Source organism: Phytophthora ramorum (genome assembly GCF_020800215.1).
Source record: "Phytophthora ramorum isolate Pr-102 chromosome Unknown Phyram_PR-102_s0003, whole genome shotgun sequence".
Taxonomy (NCBI): Eukaryota; Oomycota; class Peronosporomycetes; order Peronosporales; family Peronosporaceae; genus Phytophthora; species Phytophthora ramorum.
Window position 1 is genome coordinate 1,770,013 of NW_027150649.1, and position 18,007 is coordinate 1,788,019.

At 54.2% G+C, this 18,007-nt stretch overlaps 7 protein-coding genes across 7 annotated transcripts; 2 read left to right on the plus strand and 5 right to left on the minus strand.

Moving 5' to 3' along the window:
* Nucleotides 1–59: 59 nt before the first annotated feature.
* On the minus strand, nucleotides 60–2,060 carry KRP23_3743 (uncharacterized protein; the record flags this gene model as incomplete). Its single annotated transcript, XM_067888635.1, has 1 exon — nucleotides 60–2,060. The coding sequence occupies one exon, from the start codon at nucleotides 2,058–2,060 to the stop codon at nucleotides 60–62; it is 2,001 nt and encodes a 666-aa protein (XP_067747859.1).
* Nucleotides 2,061–4,875: 2,815 nt separating this feature from the next.
* On the minus strand, nucleotides 4,876–6,668 carry KRP23_3744 (4-coumarate--CoA ligase 2; the record flags this gene model as incomplete). The annotated part of the gene is made up of 4 exons (XM_067888636.1): nucleotides 4,876–5,992; nucleotides 6,066–6,196; nucleotides 6,267–6,404; nucleotides 6,462–6,668. 4 exons carry the CDS (start codon nucleotides 6,666–6,668, stop codon nucleotides 4,876–4,878), a joined length of 1,593 nt encoding a protein of 530 aa, XP_067747860.1.
* A 403-nt stretch (nucleotides 6,669–7,071) lies between these two features.
* On the minus strand, nucleotides 7,072–7,734 carry KRP23_3745 (4-coumarate--CoA ligase-like 4; the record flags this gene model as incomplete). Its single annotated transcript, XM_067888637.1, has 1 exon — nucleotides 7,072–7,734. The coding sequence occupies one exon, from the start codon at nucleotides 7,732–7,734 to the stop codon at nucleotides 7,072–7,074; it is 663 nt and encodes a 220-aa protein (XP_067747861.1).
* A 392-nt stretch (nucleotides 7,735–8,126) lies between these two features.
* KRP23_3746 (uncharacterized protein) lies at nucleotides 8,127–10,088 on the minus strand (the record flags this gene model as incomplete). Its single annotated transcript, XM_067888638.1, has 1 exon — nucleotides 8,127–10,088. One exon carries the CDS (start codon nucleotides 10,086–10,088, stop codon nucleotides 8,127–8,129), a length of 1,962 nt encoding a protein of 653 aa, XP_067747862.1.
* Nucleotides 10,089–10,287: 199 nt separating this feature from the next.
* On the minus strand, nucleotides 10,288–12,735 carry KRP23_3747 (uncharacterized protein; the record flags this gene model as incomplete). The annotated part of the gene is made up of 1 exon (XM_067888640.1): nucleotides 10,288–12,735. One exon carries the CDS (start codon nucleotides 12,733–12,735, stop codon nucleotides 10,288–10,290), a length of 2,448 nt encoding a protein of 815 aa, XP_067747863.1.
* A 1,397-nt stretch (nucleotides 12,736–14,132) lies between these two features.
* Nucleotides 14,133–15,917, plus strand: KRP23_3748 (4-coumarate-CoA ligase 1; the record flags this gene model as incomplete). The annotated part of the gene is made up of 4 exons (XM_067888641.1): nucleotides 14,133–14,339; nucleotides 14,400–14,537; nucleotides 14,607–14,737; nucleotides 14,798–15,917. 4 exons carry the CDS (start codon nucleotides 14,133–14,135, stop codon nucleotides 15,915–15,917), a joined length of 1,596 nt encoding a protein of 531 aa, XP_067747864.1.
* Nucleotides 15,918–16,156: 239 nt separating this feature from the next.
* On the plus strand, nucleotides 16,157–17,939 carry KRP23_3749 (4-coumarate--CoA ligase 3; the record flags this gene model as incomplete). Its single annotated transcript, XM_067888642.1, has 4 exons — nucleotides 16,157–16,369; nucleotides 16,426–16,563; nucleotides 16,613–16,743; nucleotides 16,805–17,939. The coding sequence occupies 4 exons, from the start codon at nucleotides 16,157–16,159 to the stop codon at nucleotides 17,937–17,939; spliced, it is 1,617 nt and encodes a 538-aa protein (XP_067747865.1).
* Nucleotides 17,940–18,007: the final 68 nt, after the last annotated feature.

Sequence of the window (18,007 nt, forward strand, 5' to 3'; positions counted from 1 at the left end):
TGAAGTTTGAGACGGACATGGCTACATCAATATTTTGGGTTGGTTTTGCTGACGAGTTGTCAACATTTGACGAGCCACTGGAATGGCGTCGAGTTGTCAATGTCTCCGCGGTAGAAAGTTCCTTCGATCACGTCTTGGTACTTCCACGAGGTCGTGAAGACCGAAAACTTGGAGAGGTAGAAGTTGTCGCCGCTTTCTGCGGCGCTGGGCGTACCCGGACGAGGTTTTTCCTGTTCCAGAGTCAACTGGAAGCGAAGTGTCGGGTGGTTGGACTCGAGTTGGCGTTGAGTCTCTTGCAGTCGGTCTTCCCACGCTTGCGGCTGGCACGTTTTCTGGGTGAAGTCGCGGAGGTGGCCGACGTTCAGTAGCGAAAGTGCAAACGCTTGGTCGGTGAAGGTGCCAGCAGGTTCACCAGTCACGAGTTCTAACAACGGCATGACGATGTTGTCAAAGTCGCGCATGATGCCAATCTTGACGTTGCGCTGCTGGATGATCGACGACATGCGCCGAATGAACGGGTACACTCCACTCCCCGTCGTGCTTGACAATGCTGCGATCGAGATATCCGAGAGATGGGTCATACTTGCAAGTGACAACAAGCCTCGATCACTGACGGATTCGAGAGCTTGGGGTCCAGCGTATTTCCCAGCTTCCGAGAAACTGAACTGCCCCAAGTACGACGACGACTTTGACAACTGATGCAAGAAATCATCGTCGAAGACGTCGAGGTCGATTCGATGCCGAGGATGAAGAAACACCTTGAGCGAGCGCAGAAATGGCAGCCCACGAACCAGCGAGCACAGACCCGCAGATGAATATGGGCGCGAGGCATCGTCAAGGACCGAGCTTTCAGCTTCGCTCGCCTCAACTGGAACTGCTGCTTGCAACGACCAGGCTCGTATGAGTTGTTCAGCTCTCGTCATCAAGCTAATGGTCGTCGCCAGCACAGCACTAGCACTGGACGCTTGTTTTCTCTTGAGGAACGCATCCGTGAAATCAAACGCGAGGTCGGTGAGGCGGCATTTCTTCGTGGCACCGAAAGGTGCGAAGAAGGCGTCAGCGAATGGCACCACGGCCCAGTTAAACTCGCGCAGGTCTGAGCACTGACTGCAAAATTTCTCCCAGACCTCCAATGATACTCGCCACTCTTCGTCACAGAGCACCGCTCCCCATCCATCGCTAACATACGTGAGCTTCCAGCCGTCCAATATCTCCACATTCGGGCAAAATCGAGTCACTGCTGATAAAAACTGGTTCGATAGCGCTGGAATATGCGGAATCACTAACTGGCGAAGGCCGCCACCATGGCCACGAACAAACCACCGCTCCAGAGCTGCAGCAAGGTGCTTCACAAGAGCCACGTCATCAATGTCGTTCCGATACGCGCCCACAATCCTCGGTGCGCGCTTGCTCCACCTCATCGGCAGCGGCAGCACCACCGCCTTCATCTTCAGACAAAACTGCGACGCTGCATCGAGCACCTTCCCCAGATCCCGCCGAGTAAGATACGCCATCTTGGAGACGTCTACTCGCTGTAAATTCGGACACGCGCTGAGCAGAGCCTGCCAATCCACGACCTGTGTCATGTCCGTGCCCACTCTCCGTGTCGTATGTCCGAACAGAGCGATGCGCAGCTCGACGACCTTGGATCCAGCGCTAATGACCCCTTTAAACATAGCTTCCTGCTGCTCCGCCGACTTATGCGAGAGGTTGAGCTTCACAGTGCGCTGCTGGTACTGCGCCAATATCTCGCCCAGCAGGTCACGCCAATAGTGACACACGAGGCGCCACTCGGCGATTGTAGCGAGCGGCGTCTTGTCCAGTCTCGTCAGTCGCCGCCAGCCCCGGCGCTTCGTGGGCAGCACCTTGGCCTCTGACACGTTCTTGATTGCGAACGACAGCACCAGCTCCATCACGGCGCGGGGCAGCGTCGTCATGCTGAGTCGAGCGGCGGCGCGCACCGTCAAGACATCGCTGAGCTTGGGCTTGGATTGCACGGGCTCCGGACTCGCCTCCGAGCCTTGGGGCGCAGGCGTCGACCGCTTGAGCGAGGAGCTCATGACAATGAGGACCCAGTCGCATGTGACGACGTGTACGACGAGGTTATGCACAAGAAGTCAGATTTCATCTGGGATACGGCATAATAAAGCCAGATTGGAACTACGCTATGGCATATAGATATTTGAAGGACCTAGAGTCAAGTTGCAGCGCTTCAGTGGGTCTAATATTGATGCTAGTTATGCTACCGAAGCAGTTGAGCTCTGCCTCAGGCTGAAGATCTACTAGCAGAGAGAAGTGGACGCTAGGTTACTTCTTGGTCTTCTTGCCGCCTTTCTGCTTCTCTGTAGTGAAGAAAAGCAAAGCACAAAGCGTGAGTCTCAAGTTGAGGCGCATTGAGGTTATTGAGATGGTGCGTGGACGTACCCTCCTTGGCCGGTTGCTCCTTCTTGCCTCCCTTGGCGTTGGCAGCGTTCTTCTCGGCCGCGGGCTTCTCCTCCTCCTTGGTCTGCTGCTTCTTGTCCTTGCGGCCCATGGTTGGTTTGAGTGGTGGTTCTGGCTTGTGGTGCGTGAGGCGAGTTTGAGAATGAGAAGAGGGATGAGCTTGGACGTGTGTCTGCACTTGGTCTCGTAGCAGCAGCAAGGGGTTTCTGCGGACGGGTGCAACATGGAGAGCAGTTGGGAAACGAATAAAAAGACTTGACTTGAGAATAGCTCAAGTTGAAGTGGTCGGCCAATCGTCGCGTCCCGTTTCGCACTGCCAGCACCAGTGAGCCCACTGAGGGTATTAATACCCTTGATGCTGGTATTGGAGTTTGGCCAGCGCTGCTGCTCGTCTATTTATTGCAGCCAGCAACGTCTCAGCTACGTGTAGTTGCACCGTATCAATGAAAGGCTCGGCACCAACTCAGTCAGGACGGCTAGTGTGGCCGTTTTTCATAAGATTGAGCAGGAGCATTTTGTAATGGCCTGCAAGTGCAAAGCTGCACGTTATTTATATTGAGCAGAAAGAAGAGGAAGGAGGTGGGTCTGCGTTCTGAATAATAAACCGCTTTGCTGTGGACGGTTATGTTGTGATCTGCAAAGGATACAACGGTTATTTAATCTTGATATGTGTATGCGTGTTGTTGAAGTTGCAATGACAAGCAGAAGATCGCGTCGCGGACAACTGCATTGCTGAAGCTGCGACTCCAGCAAGAAAATATCACGAAACTGATGAAGGGGATGAACTAAACCTGTGCTGCACAGGCTGTGTGTGCTCAGAATCTGAGTAAGATATCTATGAAAGTCTACGATATTGTCCTTCATTCCTCTTCCTTCTGCTCAATCTCGAACTCTCCTCACGCACCACAAGCCAAGCTTCCAAGAACTACCACCCAATCAACCATGGGCCGCAAGGACAAGAAGCAGCAGCAGGCCAAGGAGGAGGACAAGCCGGCTGCCAGCGCCAAGGGCGGCAAGACGGAGCAGGCTCCCAAGGAAGGTGAGAACATTCGCTGAGCGCGCTACTTTTCGTCGCGGTTTGTTCGTTGCGTACAACACTCGCTCACCCGTTTGATCGTTCTGTCACGCTCATGCAAACAGAGAAGAAACAGAAGGGCGGCAAGAAGGGCAAGAAGTAATCACGACTCGCTCGCGTTTGCGATCGCTGGCCACCGTCACCCCTACACAATAGCCACATTGTGCCATTAGCATCATAAAGTATCAACAAGGATGGCCCTGGCAAGTTCATTCGCTCTGTTCAATGATTATATTGCCCTGCCACTGCTAAAATTTGAGCCCGTGCGTGCACACTGGTGTCGCCATGCTTACGATAGACTACCGCGCAGTTTACAGTGCTAAACTCGGGCGTAGCTAGGCGTCTAAGAAAAGATAGGCTGCTTGATTCAAGCACCGTTTGACGACATCGAAATGCTGGCCTCCATCCAGACAGCGCGCCTGAATAACATGCAGCTTTGCACTTGCAGGCCATTACAAAATGCTCCTGCTCAATCTTATGAAAAACGGCCACACTAGCCGTCCTGACTGAGTTGGTGCCGAGCCTTTCATTGATACGGTGCAACTACACGTAGCTGAGACGTTGCTGGCTGCAATAAATAGACGAGCAGCAGCGCTGGCCAAACTCCAATACCAGCATCAAGGGTATTAATACCCTCAGTGGGCTCACTGGTGCTGGCAGTGCGAAACGGGACGCGACGATTGGCCGACCACTTCAACTTGAGCTATTCTCAAGTCAAGTCTTTTTATTCGTTTCCCAACTGCTCTCCATGTTGCACCCGTCCGCAGAAACCCCTTGCTGCTGCTACGAGACCAAGTGCAGACACACGTCCAAGCTCATCCCTCTTCTCATTCTCAAACTCGCCTCACGCACCACAAGCCAGAACCACCACTCAAACCAACCATGGGCCGCAAGGACAAGAAGCAGCAGACCAAGGAGGAGGAGAAGCCCGCGGCCGAGAAGAACGCTGCCAACGCCAAGGGAGGCAAGAAGGAGCAACCGGCCAAGGAGGGTACGTCCACGCACCATCTCAATAACCTCAATGCGCCTCAACTTGAGACTCACGCTTTGTGCTTTGCTTTTCTTCACTACAGAGAAGCAGAAAGGCGGCAAGAAGGCCAAGAAGTAACTTCGCCACAAACTCTAGATTCGTCATTCAACTCAACAGTCGCGCTGTACTGGCACAAACATAAAGTATCAACACGGATGACGTTGGCAAAATTCCCAGCATTTTATTCCCGGTTTTTATACGAACTGGTCCTGCTTGTACCTGATAGTACGTACGTGACAGCTTCATGAAGCTTGCATCACTGTATTCATATTCTGCTTTGAGGACCATGCTGGAACACCAAGCAGTTAGCACGGCGTTAGTTGAGCCTTCAAGGTGCAGTCGCATGCCGGATCTTCTTGTCCTCCTCCAGCTGCAGTTGACGACGCAGAATCTTCCCCGACATCGTCTTGGGGATTGAGTCTGTGAACTCGATCTGACGGACGCGCTTGAAAGGAGCGACTTTCTCTCCAACAAACCTCATGACCTCTTCCGGAGAGCTGCAAGCTCCTTCCCGCAGCACAACGTAGGCCTTGGGAACTTCTTCACCTGTGACCAAATCTTTGCCACGAACGCAGCACGAGCCAACGACATCTGGATGGCCATGCAGAACATCTTCCAGCTCGGCAGGTGCGACTTGGTGGCCCTTGTACTTGATCATTTCCTTGACTCGGTCGACGATGAATATGAAGCCATCTTCGTCAATATAGCCGACATCACCGGTGTGGCAGAAGTGATCGCCCATGATAGTCTCCTTGCTCTCCTCCGGGCTCTTGTAGTACCCTTTCATCATGGCAGGCGTGCGGATAAGCAGTTCGCCCACCTCGTTCGGACCCAAGTCGGCTCCGCTGTTGAGCGACTGCACTCGCAGCTGAGAGTTTGGCAAAAGTTGACCAACCGAACCGGGGCGGTTGAGCTCGTAGGCCGGCATCGTCACCGGTCCGCACAGCTCGGTCATGCCGTATCCCTGGCCAACCTTGGCGCCAATGCGCTCGAATACTGCGTCCTCCACCTCTGTGCCCATCGGGGCACCTCCAGAGCCAATGTACTTGAGGCAGGACAGATCGTATTTGTCGATCATCGGGTGTTTGGCGAAGAACTGGACGATTGGGGGCGCTACGTACACGTTCCAGACCTTGTACTTGACCAGCGCACTCAGGTACTCACCCGGCATAAACTTGGGCAAGACGATCGTCGCCCAGCCGCGGTAGAAGGCCATGTGGAACAGCAGCGTCGACATGATGTGGAAGAATGGCAACACGGTCATCGTGTACTCCATGTCCTTCTCCGAGTGGCTCGCCATCATAGCACCAGCGAACAGTGCACGGCCCGACAGCAGGACCCCCTTCGGGCGAGCAGTAGTACCACTTGAGAAGGGCATAGCGACGATGGCTTCCGGGTCCACCGGAGGCAAGTTCGGGAACGGAATATCCTTCGCCAGCATGTCCCTGACAAATACATTCGAAGGGGTCAGCAAAGGGATCAACATTCGACTGGGACGGCAGCGTAAAGTGCACACACTCAATCGACATCAGCGCAGCTGAGACTTTGGCGTGGCCAATGGTGTACACACGGTTCAGCTCGATACCGCTGAGCGACGCAGCCTTCACGGCCGTGTCAACCATCTTGGCGTTGGTGATGAGCGCAATAGACTGCAGTGGTAGGAAACAGATCATGAGCTTAGTCGAGACGCTGAGCTCGCGGTGAAATGAGATATCATACCTCCGAGTGCTGGAGCTGGGCAGCAAGTTCTTCCTCGTTGAAAAGCGGAGACGCGGTGGAGCACACAGCGCCAAGACGCGTAAGGGCCAAGAAGATGACTGGGTACTCGACACAATTGAAGGAATGCAGCGTCACAACCTGCAGCGAATCGTTAGGGTATCACCACCAATCCGCGATTGTCAGCAATGGCCTTACGTCTCCGTTTTTGATGCCCTCGGCCGCCAACGCAGCGCAAATCTTTCGAGCTTGATTGAACACGTCCACGAACGTCAGCGTGCGTTCGGTGATGCCGCAAATGTACGCCGGTTTGTTTGGGATGTTGGCAGCGTGGTCCTCCACCCAGTCCCAAGCAGTCTTCCCCTTGGGGATCGAGATAACGCCGTGGGGAGACGAGAAGATCATTTCGATGATTGGAGACCGATGCGGACGTCGGGGCAAATGCGAAAGTGAAGACGTTGCGTGTCGGGTCAATGGTTTCAAGCACAAGCACAGCGTGGTGCCTTGGGGCGACCACAGAGACCAAAACGGCCCATGAATGCACTTGCTAACCATCCTTGACCTTGACAATCGACTGCTTGTCAACGTGCTTGGGACTCGTCTGACGTGGCCCTCCAGCACGTGCGAGGCCATGGCCTCCCATCTGTAGCAAAGAAGCCCACTATGACATCACTCGTCATGCCTCACTGTCAGGGACCACACGACTTGATACCTTGTTGCATGCACTATACGCGTTGGTCAAACAAAGTTTTCACATTAAAGTAAACAGCGCTTTTAGCGGATACCTTTCGTGTCGACCACTAGAGAATCACTCTAGACACAGCTTTGTAGTCCTTGACCTCCTCGTTCTGCAGCTGCTGAGTTCGTTCCGGGGCACTTTGCCCGACAAGCTCTTGGGGATTTCCGAGATGAACTCCACCTCCCTCACACGCTTGTAGCCCGTCACCTTCGAGGCCACAAACGACATGAGTTCCTCTTCAGTTAGCGCTTCTCCTTCTTTGAGAACCACGAATGCCTTTGGGATCTCCTCACCCGTGGCAGCGTCAAAGCCACGGACGCAGCACGAGGCCACTACAGAAGGGTGGTGGTTCAGAACATCTTCGAGCTCAGCCGGAGCCACTTGATGTCCCTTGTACTTGATCAACTCCTTCAGCCGATCGACGATGAACACGTAGCCGTCCTGGTCGATGTAGCCGATGTCACCCGTGCGGATGAAGCCGTCGGAGGTGAACGTAGCACGGTTCGCCTCAGGGTCGTTGTAGTACCCTTTCATCATCGACGGCGTCTTGAAAAGCAGCTCTCCAGTCTTGTTCGTGGACAAGTCTTCGTCCGTCTCCAAGTCCTTGACTTTCATCGCGACATTAGGCAGCAGGAGCCCCGTCGAGCCTTCTCGGGTATGAGTGACATTGCAGTGCGATACACCACCAGCGAACTCCGTCATCCCGTAGCCTTGAAGCACTAGGGCTCTCATACGCTTGGTCACAGCTCGTTCAACCTCCTTTCCCAACGGAGCTCCTGCACTCCAAATGGTCTTCACGCTTGACAAATCAAACTTGTCAACGATCGGATGCTTCGCCAGGAAGAGAACGAGCGGGTCAGATGCTCCAAGCGGTATTTCTGCACAGCTCCCAAGAAAGTCTCAGGCTCGAAGCGCGGAAGCACGACCATCCCGATTCCTTTGAAGATCGTCGCGTGAAACATCAGCGATGTCAGAATGTGGTACGGTGCAAACAATATACAAACACGCACTACAGAAGTACACAAGTCAGTTGCACTACTGCAAGTGAAGAACTGGATCAATTCAGTCAATCCCCCCCTCTTGATATCAATTTTCGCCTACTGGATGAATGATCTACGCTCTCTTTACAGTACCAAATCAACGTGTTCATCGGAAGCGTTGCCCCGATCACCATCCATGTCGTAGTCGCTTTCACTGTCATCGCCATCATTGCGTGCGGGTGCGTTTGAGTCGTCGTCTGGATATGGCACGCCGCCGCGGCTCACAAACACCACGTCACGGTTGCTCTCTTGGTCGTCCCATCCAAACCAAAAGCTGGGTTCAGCATGGGCTGCGTACAAACCCAGCTCGATGATACTTTTGAAGCTCTTGTCGTTGCATCCGTGCATCGTAAGGCGCAAGCGAAGAGACAGATGCGTTTCCTTCACGCGGGTCACTAGCCTCTTGAGACTTTCGAGATAATACAAGCTCCAGTCTTTTTCAACATCGGCGATAATTCCATTCTTCAAGCGCAGCACAATCCGCTGCTGTGAAATCCGAAGATCATGTGCAGGAGTGTCTGCGATTCGAGTCAGCAAACTCATCACAGCGGTGTAGAAGTCCATATCCGTGCGCTTGTACTGGGGCAAAATTGATTTACCGCCCACACAAATCTGAAATGTGCGCTGTCCTGTGAACTCATCTGACAAACTGTTCAGGAACGCGAAAAGGCCGTTGCCGGTGCAGTTCACAGGACGCAGCTCCATAAAATTCAGGTACTTGAGCTGTGCCAGCGCCTCCAAACCACGATCTGTAAATGAATGAATGTGTCTAAGCTCAAGCCCCTCCACGACCTCCCACAAAGCGATACGTTTAATGTGGGGGCAATTTTCCGCAAGAGTCTCCCAAAAGTGATCGTCGAATATGCTCATCTGAAGCACTTCTTCATCAGGGAAGTAGGCTCGGTCTGGATTCGTAGGATCGTCGAATTCGTCCTCTTCAATTGGATGATAGAGAGCAATTTCAATCTCTTCCAGCGCTGGGCAGCCCAAGAGCGCCGCACTAGCATCCTTCGCGAACCACCCGTAGTTTGCACGAGGGATCACGATGTTCGTTCGAGCTAGACGACCTTCCTCAAGATCCAACTCGTAGAAATAGCGCCCCCAGTCCCATAACATGTTCATGCAAAAGACAAGTTTCTGTAGCCGCGGTTTAGTATACTCACCAAAGATTTTGAAGAACGGGTCTCCGAACGGAGCCACTACCCAGTTAAACTCTCGAATGTTCGTGCACGCCGCGTTAAACTTCGTCCAGTCGGCCAAATTCAGCATCCACGCGTCCTGACACGTCAAACGGTCCATCTCACACAGCGACTGCTTGTATCCGTCCAAATACTCCACGTGGGGGCAGTACTTGACCACATTGTAAAAAAACTCTCTGCACGACTTGAATCTCTCCGCCTCATTGATGGTCGGGACCTTCAACTGCTTCAACCCGCTACGATGCCCCGCCGGTCTCCAGCTCTCCAGTCCTTTATATACTGCACGCAGCAGCGCGTCCACGTCGGCAGCTCCAGGGTGCAGTTCGTGGTGCTCTTTCCCAGGCAGCACCAAAGCTTCCAAGTCTCGACAAAACTTGGTCGCCGCTTCCACGACTTTCTGCGTGTGGGGACTGCTCAGAGGCATCTCGGACAGGTCGAGCCGACGTAGCCCGGGCATGTGGGCGAGCAGGGCGTCCCACCCAAGCTCCAAAGTGTCCAAACTGTCAGGAAGTCGACTGCTCCGATGGAAAAATTCCCCAAAAGACTCGACGCTGCCCATGGAAACCCTCAAATCCGTCACTCTATGGCCGCGAGTGAGCACCTTTCCCCGCAGCTCCAGCAGCTCTGCACGACTCGCAGTCTTGAAGGTTAACGTCAAAGTTGACAGTTGGAAGTGATACACTAGCTCTTTAATTGAGACTGACCACGATTTTGACACTAGCGCCAAGTTCTGGAGAGTGGGGACGGCACGAAAAAGGTGGCGCTGCTCAGGTAGTAGCTCCTCATTGTAACCATCCACCGCGAAGGCCACGATGCTCGAGAAGAGCGGCAGCGGAACACGCTCCATCGTTGGCGGATCAGCTTCTGTCGCACTTATGCGCGTAGTAATCTGCGACTTGCTATAGAAATCTGCGATTTGTGGGATAGAAATATGCTTGTCTGTTTCCTGCGACGTGTGACGGAATGATACGCTTCAACGTCGAGTTTATTATGGTGATTGGATCTACTACTGCCGGGTAGTCGCTGTGTCGGCTTCGGTTGCCGAGCTACTCGCGTTCCGTGACGACTGCTACTACTGAAGGGACTGGGGTGGGGGCGCCGACTGCTGTCAACGTCGCGTTGATGACCAGTGACGTGTCCACGATCTTCTGTGCAACGAGAGCTTCGTGCAGCAAATAGTTCATGTACGGGTCTGTCGGAGCGGTGAAGGCCGTTCCAGCGGGGCAGTCCTCGGCGAAAGCGACGATGCTCCACGCCATCTTGACAGCGTCCCAGCAGGCGCGTGACCCTTGCGTGGCCTTGGCGCTCGCCACCCAACGGCCGTTTGGGTCCATGAGGACAGTTGCGCCAGCTTCCGTCGTGCTGGGCTCGTTCTCCGCCCACGACCAGATCTGAGCCGCCATCTTGGCGACGTCAGCGTTATCGAGCGCGATCAGGTTCAGATTCCAGCGCAGATACTTGGGAATGCTATCGGCGTCCAGGAACACGGGGAACTTCCGCGTGAGAGTTGCCGTTGCAGCGAGCGAGATGTAGCGAATCTGCTCGGACCACGACCGAATCCAGTTCTCGGGGCTGTAGATCGTGAGTCCGTTAATCTGGCGTTTGGCGTCAGGCAGAGCATCGATAAACTCGACGGTGAGATCCTTCTCGGCCGTGCACATGTCGTACAGGCTGTAGGCCGCAGCCGTCTTTGTGTTTGCGAGTGCAAGAACTTGGTGGCCTGCGTTGATGAACCCGTTGATACTGCCACCTGTCCACTTGCCTTTCGCCAGGTCGTCCAGGGCCGTTAGCGGGACGAGGAGGTCTCCAAACGTGTCGGTAAACAGTGTGTCGATGTCGCCAAACTTGTCCATCCGCTTGATGTCCGAGCCTGTGTCCAAGTACACCACCACGAACTCCGTGGGGTTCGCGTTCAGCCAAGCTTTGATTTCATCCATGGAGTCTTTGATCAACGGTTGTTCAGACGCCTTAATGCCTGAGATCGAAGGGAAGCAGCCCAAAAGTTCAGGGCCCCAAGTGTAAGTGCCGTAGATGCCAAGGGTTTTACCCAGCGCGTCAAACAAAGCCTGGAGGGATTCCAAGCCCAGAGTACCGCAGTGACCGACGTGAAGGTCATTCAAGAAAAAGTGCGTGTCAATCTCGAGGAAGCGGATGCCAATGTCGAGCTGGTCCGTCATGCTCAGCACCTGGTTGTTCGTTTTGAGGTACGACCAAAACTTGTCCGCGTCCAGATTCTTGTTGAAAAGCTGGTCACGGTTTCCGAAACCATCGGCGAGCGTGATAGCGCTGTTGTGTGTTGCTGGAATCTGCGCGTAGCAGAACGGACCGCTGTTGGCCAAGTTACGCTGGTAAGCCTGCGTCGACTTGAGCCACTCCGGCACAACAACTGAGCCTCTGTCGCACACACTGCTGCAAACGGATTTGTCTCCGTTACACTTGTCCACCAGAGTGCACTCCGTGTCCACAAGGTCGTTCTTGCCTGGGTTCTTCGAGCCAGGCTCGCGCGTCATTTCCAGGTCGTCGGCCATGCCCTTGGGGTCTTTACAGGAATCGCCATCGAATTCGCAAGTGGTTGTTCCCGTAAGAGTGTCGACGAACCCGCCATTGGGAGCCTTCAACTGCACCATGCCGTTCACAATATCCCACACGTCATCACCAACGATGTTTTTGATGGCAGATTGGATGGTCTGAATGAACGGACGCATCTGATGAACGCAGCACCCGAAGTTGACGGTCGTACCCGTCGCTTGCGCTGCCGTGTTCTTGTACGGGTTGCCCGACAAGCCCGAGCACTCTTCGCCCGCCCCGATAGTCATGAAGGGCATGATGAGGTTATTGAAAAAGTCAAAGTTGTCGACCGTGTACATCGTCGTCAACTGCGAGAACATGTCGAGGCCGCAAGACGCGTCTCCCTTCTTCGAGCATAGGAACCTGTTGAAGCCGTCAATGAGCTCGTTGACAATGAAATACTCCATGTTCTTGTCAGCAGGGATGACGATGTTGAGAAGGTCAATCAGGTCGCTGATATCCGCGCAGCACACGTCGTCTTTCTGGAACGCTGGGATGAGTTTCGGGATAACTTTTTCACCGCACGGACCAAGGGCGCCGCTAAAGGCATCGCACAGGTTGTCGACCGAATCGTCGTTTTGGGCGGCCATGAACTTGTAAACGAGGGGGGAGATGTCGGCGGGGGTGGCAGCAATGTCCTTGAACAGGGCGATCAGGTTCTTGAAATCCTGGTTCTTGACCAGGTCGACGATGTCCAAGACGCCGCAGCTGCTGAAGAGGGTGCTGGCGACTGCCAAAGCAATTGTTCCGACATTGTTGGCCACGCAAGTGTTGACCCCGTAGGCGGTCGGCAGCGCGTCTACGAGAAAACTGAAAACACCGTCACCGGCCTTGCACGTCTGGGCCCGAACTGCCACCGGCGGAGCGATGGAGGTAAGACCTAGCACGCCCACGAAGACGGAAGCTGCGAATCGGCGGAGATTCATGTCTTCCTGCGTCGAAGCAAAGTTTTTCCGGAATGAACCGGGGGATTGCCCACGGAGGTTGGGGCGACACCGTAACGTCGGAGCACATCGGGAGATCGATGTTTCGGACACGAATCGGCCAATTGCCGCTGGTTGATGGAGATGACTATCGAAAAGAGTTCCCGAAAGGCACTCCCCATCGAGGTTGGCGATCCCATACGGTTGTGAAAAACGCACAAAAAATAACAATCGTGTGATTGTGCGGCGGTAATGGTAGTTTGCTGTGAGCCACATAAGGGCTTTGCTTGGGATCGAGTTCTTCACCCAGTGTGATTTGTCGCTAATTTTCGGCCGTGCTATTGTGTCGATTTGTCTTGAGCTTCGAGATCACATTTCACATTGTATAGTGCGATAGCTCCACAATGGTGTCCACATCGCTTCAATTAGATAGATTGTATCTACGGGACTAACTTTCTCGCTTTTTTCCATCCCATGACCAATATGATCACCTCACTTGTTGCAAAATTCAATGGTGAGTTGCTCACCACACTGGCTTCTTTCAGGGTTGCAGCGCAAGTTGCAGGGGTGGAATGCAGTCGTTTATCGGGAAGGTGGCAAAGCCAGCAAAGAGAAGCGTCAATTCGTAGCGACCTGGACCGCTTGAAGAGCAGGCACATCGGATAAGATCCGATATTATCTTGGTGGAGCCGCAGGCTGTGTGTACCGTAGCTGCGAGTCGCAGCTATCGGACACACTGTTTAATAGCCTACTTCGAAGTACTTGCGTTGAGAGTGTGTTCGCATGCAAGGCAGGGGTACTGCTCACGATGTAATGCTTTTGATAGGCAATACAGAACCAAGTCGCCAAACTTCCGATTTGCTGAGTGGGGTAACTCAAGTGACTTAGCTTGGAGGTGACAATAAAGTTCTCTGTGGGTGCCGCGCTTAACATCAAACTTCTGTTAAACGAGAGCTACCCCTTTAGCAACGCCAAGACGTATCAGAGAGGAGGGAGAATCAACCTAGAGCACTTGAAAGTAGCGACTGCCTATCTCAGCAAATGCGCTAAGAACAGCTCTTGGCAACAACGTCTTGATATCAACCAGCCACGACGTTGCCGTTGCAACGAGTACGAAAGCGAATTGATCGAGATGTAGGCGGTTGTGCGACTCGTACCTGGTTGCCAACCTTCGGTCGAACCCGTTAGAATTAATTACCAGTGGTTTCCTCTTGGAGCGTCCAGCAAGACTCCGTCTCCATCCTCTCGAGCTATTACTTTGACGTCAACACGTTGAGTCGACAAAAGCAGAACTCAAGTTGAAGTTCCCCATTTTCAACCAATCCGCTAGCGGATACCCGTTTAACAAATCCTCATGCGTGTCATTCCTGTATTTGCGCAGTTGGCCTAAGTGCTTGACGATGATCTTCCGCTCGAGGCTGCCCACGCTCCCCATTCCGGACGACGCGTCCATCTGGAAAGTGGTCGAGCAGCATGCGCGAGAAATGGGCGGCAAGAAGGCCTTCATCTGCGGCATCACCGAGAAATTCCTGACGTTCGCGCAGCTTCTGGACCAGGCCAAGAAAGTGTGCGCCGGCCTCGCTGCCGACGGACTCCAGAAGGGCGACGTGCGTGCAGCAACACAAAAGTGACATTTGCACTGCGCTGACATTGAGTTTGTGTTGCAGGTTGTGGTTTTGCACTCGTTCAACTGCCTCGAGTACGTGGTGGTGTTCCTGGCGCTGAACCGACTTGGAGCGATCATCTCCCCCTCGTCGCCGCTGTTCAACGGCAAGGAATTGGCGGACCAGATTGAACTTGCAGAGGTGCGTGTGCGTTGCAATTGACAGCTTCTGATTCAAAGTTCTCACGAAGTGTTGGGGTCATTGCTGCAGGCGGTTGCTGTGATTTCACACAAGAAGTTCGCCAAGGTGGCGGTGCAGGCTGCAGGTCTCCGCCGTCTGCCGATCTCGCACGTGTACACGCTGGGTCAGGCGAAGGGCGTTTCTAAGCTGAAAACCATCGAGTACGTCCCACAAACTGCCATCGTCGGGTCACAAAACTGACTTTTGTGCTGCTTGTTTAGGGACTTGATTGCATTGAACCTGCCGTTCCCCAATATCCCGCCAATTGATACGAACCAGATCGTGACGCTCCCGTTCTCTAGCGGCACTACTGGCCGACCAAAAGGAGTGGAGCTGACAGCTCGTGCAATGTACGCGTGTGGCCTCCTGCCAGCTTCTCGTGAAACGGATCTGGAATTTGTGCTGGGCATGCTGCCGTTCTTCCACATTATGGCGACCATGATCTTCCACGTGACCATCTACAAGGGCATCACTATGGTGGTCTTGCCTGGGTTCGACCCGGAGGTTTTCCTCCAAACCGTGGTCAAGTACAAAATGTCCAAACTGAATCTCGCCCCGCCACTTGTCACGTTCCTGGCGAAGCACCCGATCGTGGACAAGTACGACCTCTCTCACGTCAAGCACGTGGGCTCAGGAGGAGCTCCTTTGGGCAAGGAGGTGGAGCACGCAGTCTTGGATCGATTGGGGGTTCAAGTGCTGCAAGGGTACGGCATGACGGAGTTTGCTGGTTGTGCTACCAGCTCGTACCCGACAATATACCGCGATGGTGCTTCTGGTACACTGCACCCCAATACGGAGCTAAAGGTGAAAGACCTGGAGACGGATGAAGAATTGGGAGTGAATCAAACGGGAGAGCTCTTGTTCCGTACCCCCGCTCTGATGAAGGGGTACTACAAGAACCCAGAAGCGAATCGCGTAACCTTCGTGGAAGACGGCTTTGTGCGTACTGGTGATGTCGGGTACATCGATGAGGATGGCTACATCTTCATCGTCGACCGTCTCAAGGAGCTCATCAAGTACAAGGGGCACCAAGTGGCGCCTGCAGAGGTTGAGGACGTGGTGAACTCCCACCCGAAGGTGGCTGACTCAGGTTGCGTGCGAGGCTTCGACCCTGCGACGGGGGAGGAGATCCCCAAGGCCTTTGTGGTGCTTAAGGAGGGCGAGTCATTAACGCAGCAAGAGCTGATGGACTACGTGGCCGGTAAAGTGACGGGCTACAAACGTGTGCGTGAGGTGGAGTTCATCGACGTGATCCCCAAGAGTCTGTCGGGTAAAATCCTCCGTCGGGTCCTGCAAATCCGCCAGAACGAGAAGATCAAGGCCACGCAAAGTCGTCTGTAAGTGCAGCGAAGTACTTCTGAAGTACAACCTAATGAGTATGGTAACGAGTTGCTCGCATATCGTGATGATGAGATTCTACTGTTGAAATACCCGAGATGGCGTGAAAAATGGTGCAATCCGAGTCCAATTTCCGCGTTCCCTCTTGCAGCATGAGCACTTTATCCGACTGCATGACCGCAGTCCATCGCTATCCTCACTTTTCAATTCGCCTCCTGCAAACCAAAGCCAGTTCATCTACCATGACCATCGTCTTCAAGTCGCCGTACCCCGACGTCCTGATCCCTCTCGACGCTGCTATCTGGAACAAGTTGGAGCACCATGCTCGCGCGAATGGGGACAAGCCGGCGCTTATCTGCGGCATGTCCGAGAGAACGCTCACTTTCGCAGAAACGTTCAAGTTGGCTCAGCTCGTCTGTGCTGGTCTCGCTGCCAGCGGCATCCACAAGGGCGATGTACGTACTCCCCCTTAAGAGGACAGTCCTCCTGCTCACATCGCTTTGATTAATAGGTCGTCGTCCTGCACTCGTTCAACTGCTTGGAGTACCCCCTCGTGTTCCTCGCGTTAAATCGCTTGGGCGCCGTCTGCTCGCCGTCTTCTCCGCTGTTCCACAGCGAGGAACTCACCGACCAAATCCGATCTTCAAAGGTGCTGTACCGTTGCTCTTGTCCCCATACCTAAAACTAACTTTTCGTAGGCCTCTGTAGTGATCTCGCACGTGGCATTCGCCGAAGTGGCTGTCCAAGCCGCTGGTCGTTCTGGTATCCCACCCAACAAGGTGTTCACGCTCGGCCACCCCAAAGGCGTCGCTGGGCTTCAGACCATCGAGTGAGTTTCTAACCCGTTGTCATCCATCGCTCCGCCTTTAACCTTTTTACTTTGGCTGCAGAGCCCTGATGGAGATGAACCTGCCGCTCCCGAACTTGCCCAAGACCGGCCCTCACGACGTCGTCCTGCTACCGTTTTCAAGCGGAACAACCGGTCGCCCCAAGGGTGTCGAGCTCACCGCTCGTGCAATGTACGCGTGCGGTGCTCGTGTGTCGAGTATGCAGGTGGATGCAGCCTACATCCTCGCGGTGTTGCCGTTCTTCCACATAGCGGCGACAATGATCTTCCACGTGACGATTTTCAAGGGGATCGCGATGATCGTGCTCCCTCGGTTCGAGCCCGGCAGCTTCTTGCGCGTCATCGAACAGTACAAACTCGGCGTCGTGTACATCGTGCCACCGATCGTCCAGTTCCTCGCGCAGCACCCAGTCGTGGACAAGTACGATCTCTCTTCACTGAACCAACTGGCATCAGGAGCTGCACCGTTGGGCGACGAACTCGTCGACACCATTCATAAACGCCTTGGCATTCCGGTCCTGCAGAGCTACGGGATGACGGAACTCGCGGGTGGAGCTACTCATTCGTCTCCTACTGAATATCGCAATGGCGCGTCGGGCAAGCTGCTCCCCAACACGGAACTTCGAGTGAGATGCCTCAAAACTGGCGTCGACTTGGCTGCGAACCAACGTGGCGAGCTGCTGATCCGTTCGCCAGCAGCGATGAAGGGCTACTTCAGCAACCCCGAGGCTACTCGCGCCACCTTCACGGACGACGGATTCGTCTGTACGGGCGACGTCGGGTACATTGACCAAGACGGCTATGTCTTCATCGTCGACCGCCTCAAGGAGCTCATCAAGTACAAGGGCCACCAAGTGGCACCGGCCGAGATCGAAGACGCGGTGAACTCGCACCCAAACGTTGCGGACTCGTGCTGCGTGCGTGGCTTCGACTTATCCAGCGGCGAGGAGATCCCCAAAGCGTTCGCGGTGCTCAAACCCAACGACGGGGAACCGCTCACGGCTGAAGAGCTGATGGAGTACGTTGCCACCAAAGTGGCAGGTTTCAAGCGAGTGCGCGAAGTGGAGTTCGTCGACGCCATCCCCAAAAGCCTGTCGGGTAAGATCCTCCGCCGCGAACTGCAGGTCCGACAGGACAAGAAGGTGGAGGCCGCTCGCTCGACTCGAAGTCGCCTGTGAGCTCGAAGTCGAGTCCTGACCCCTGCGTTATGCAGCATAATGAATGGTTCCTTTGCAACGGTTGGCGT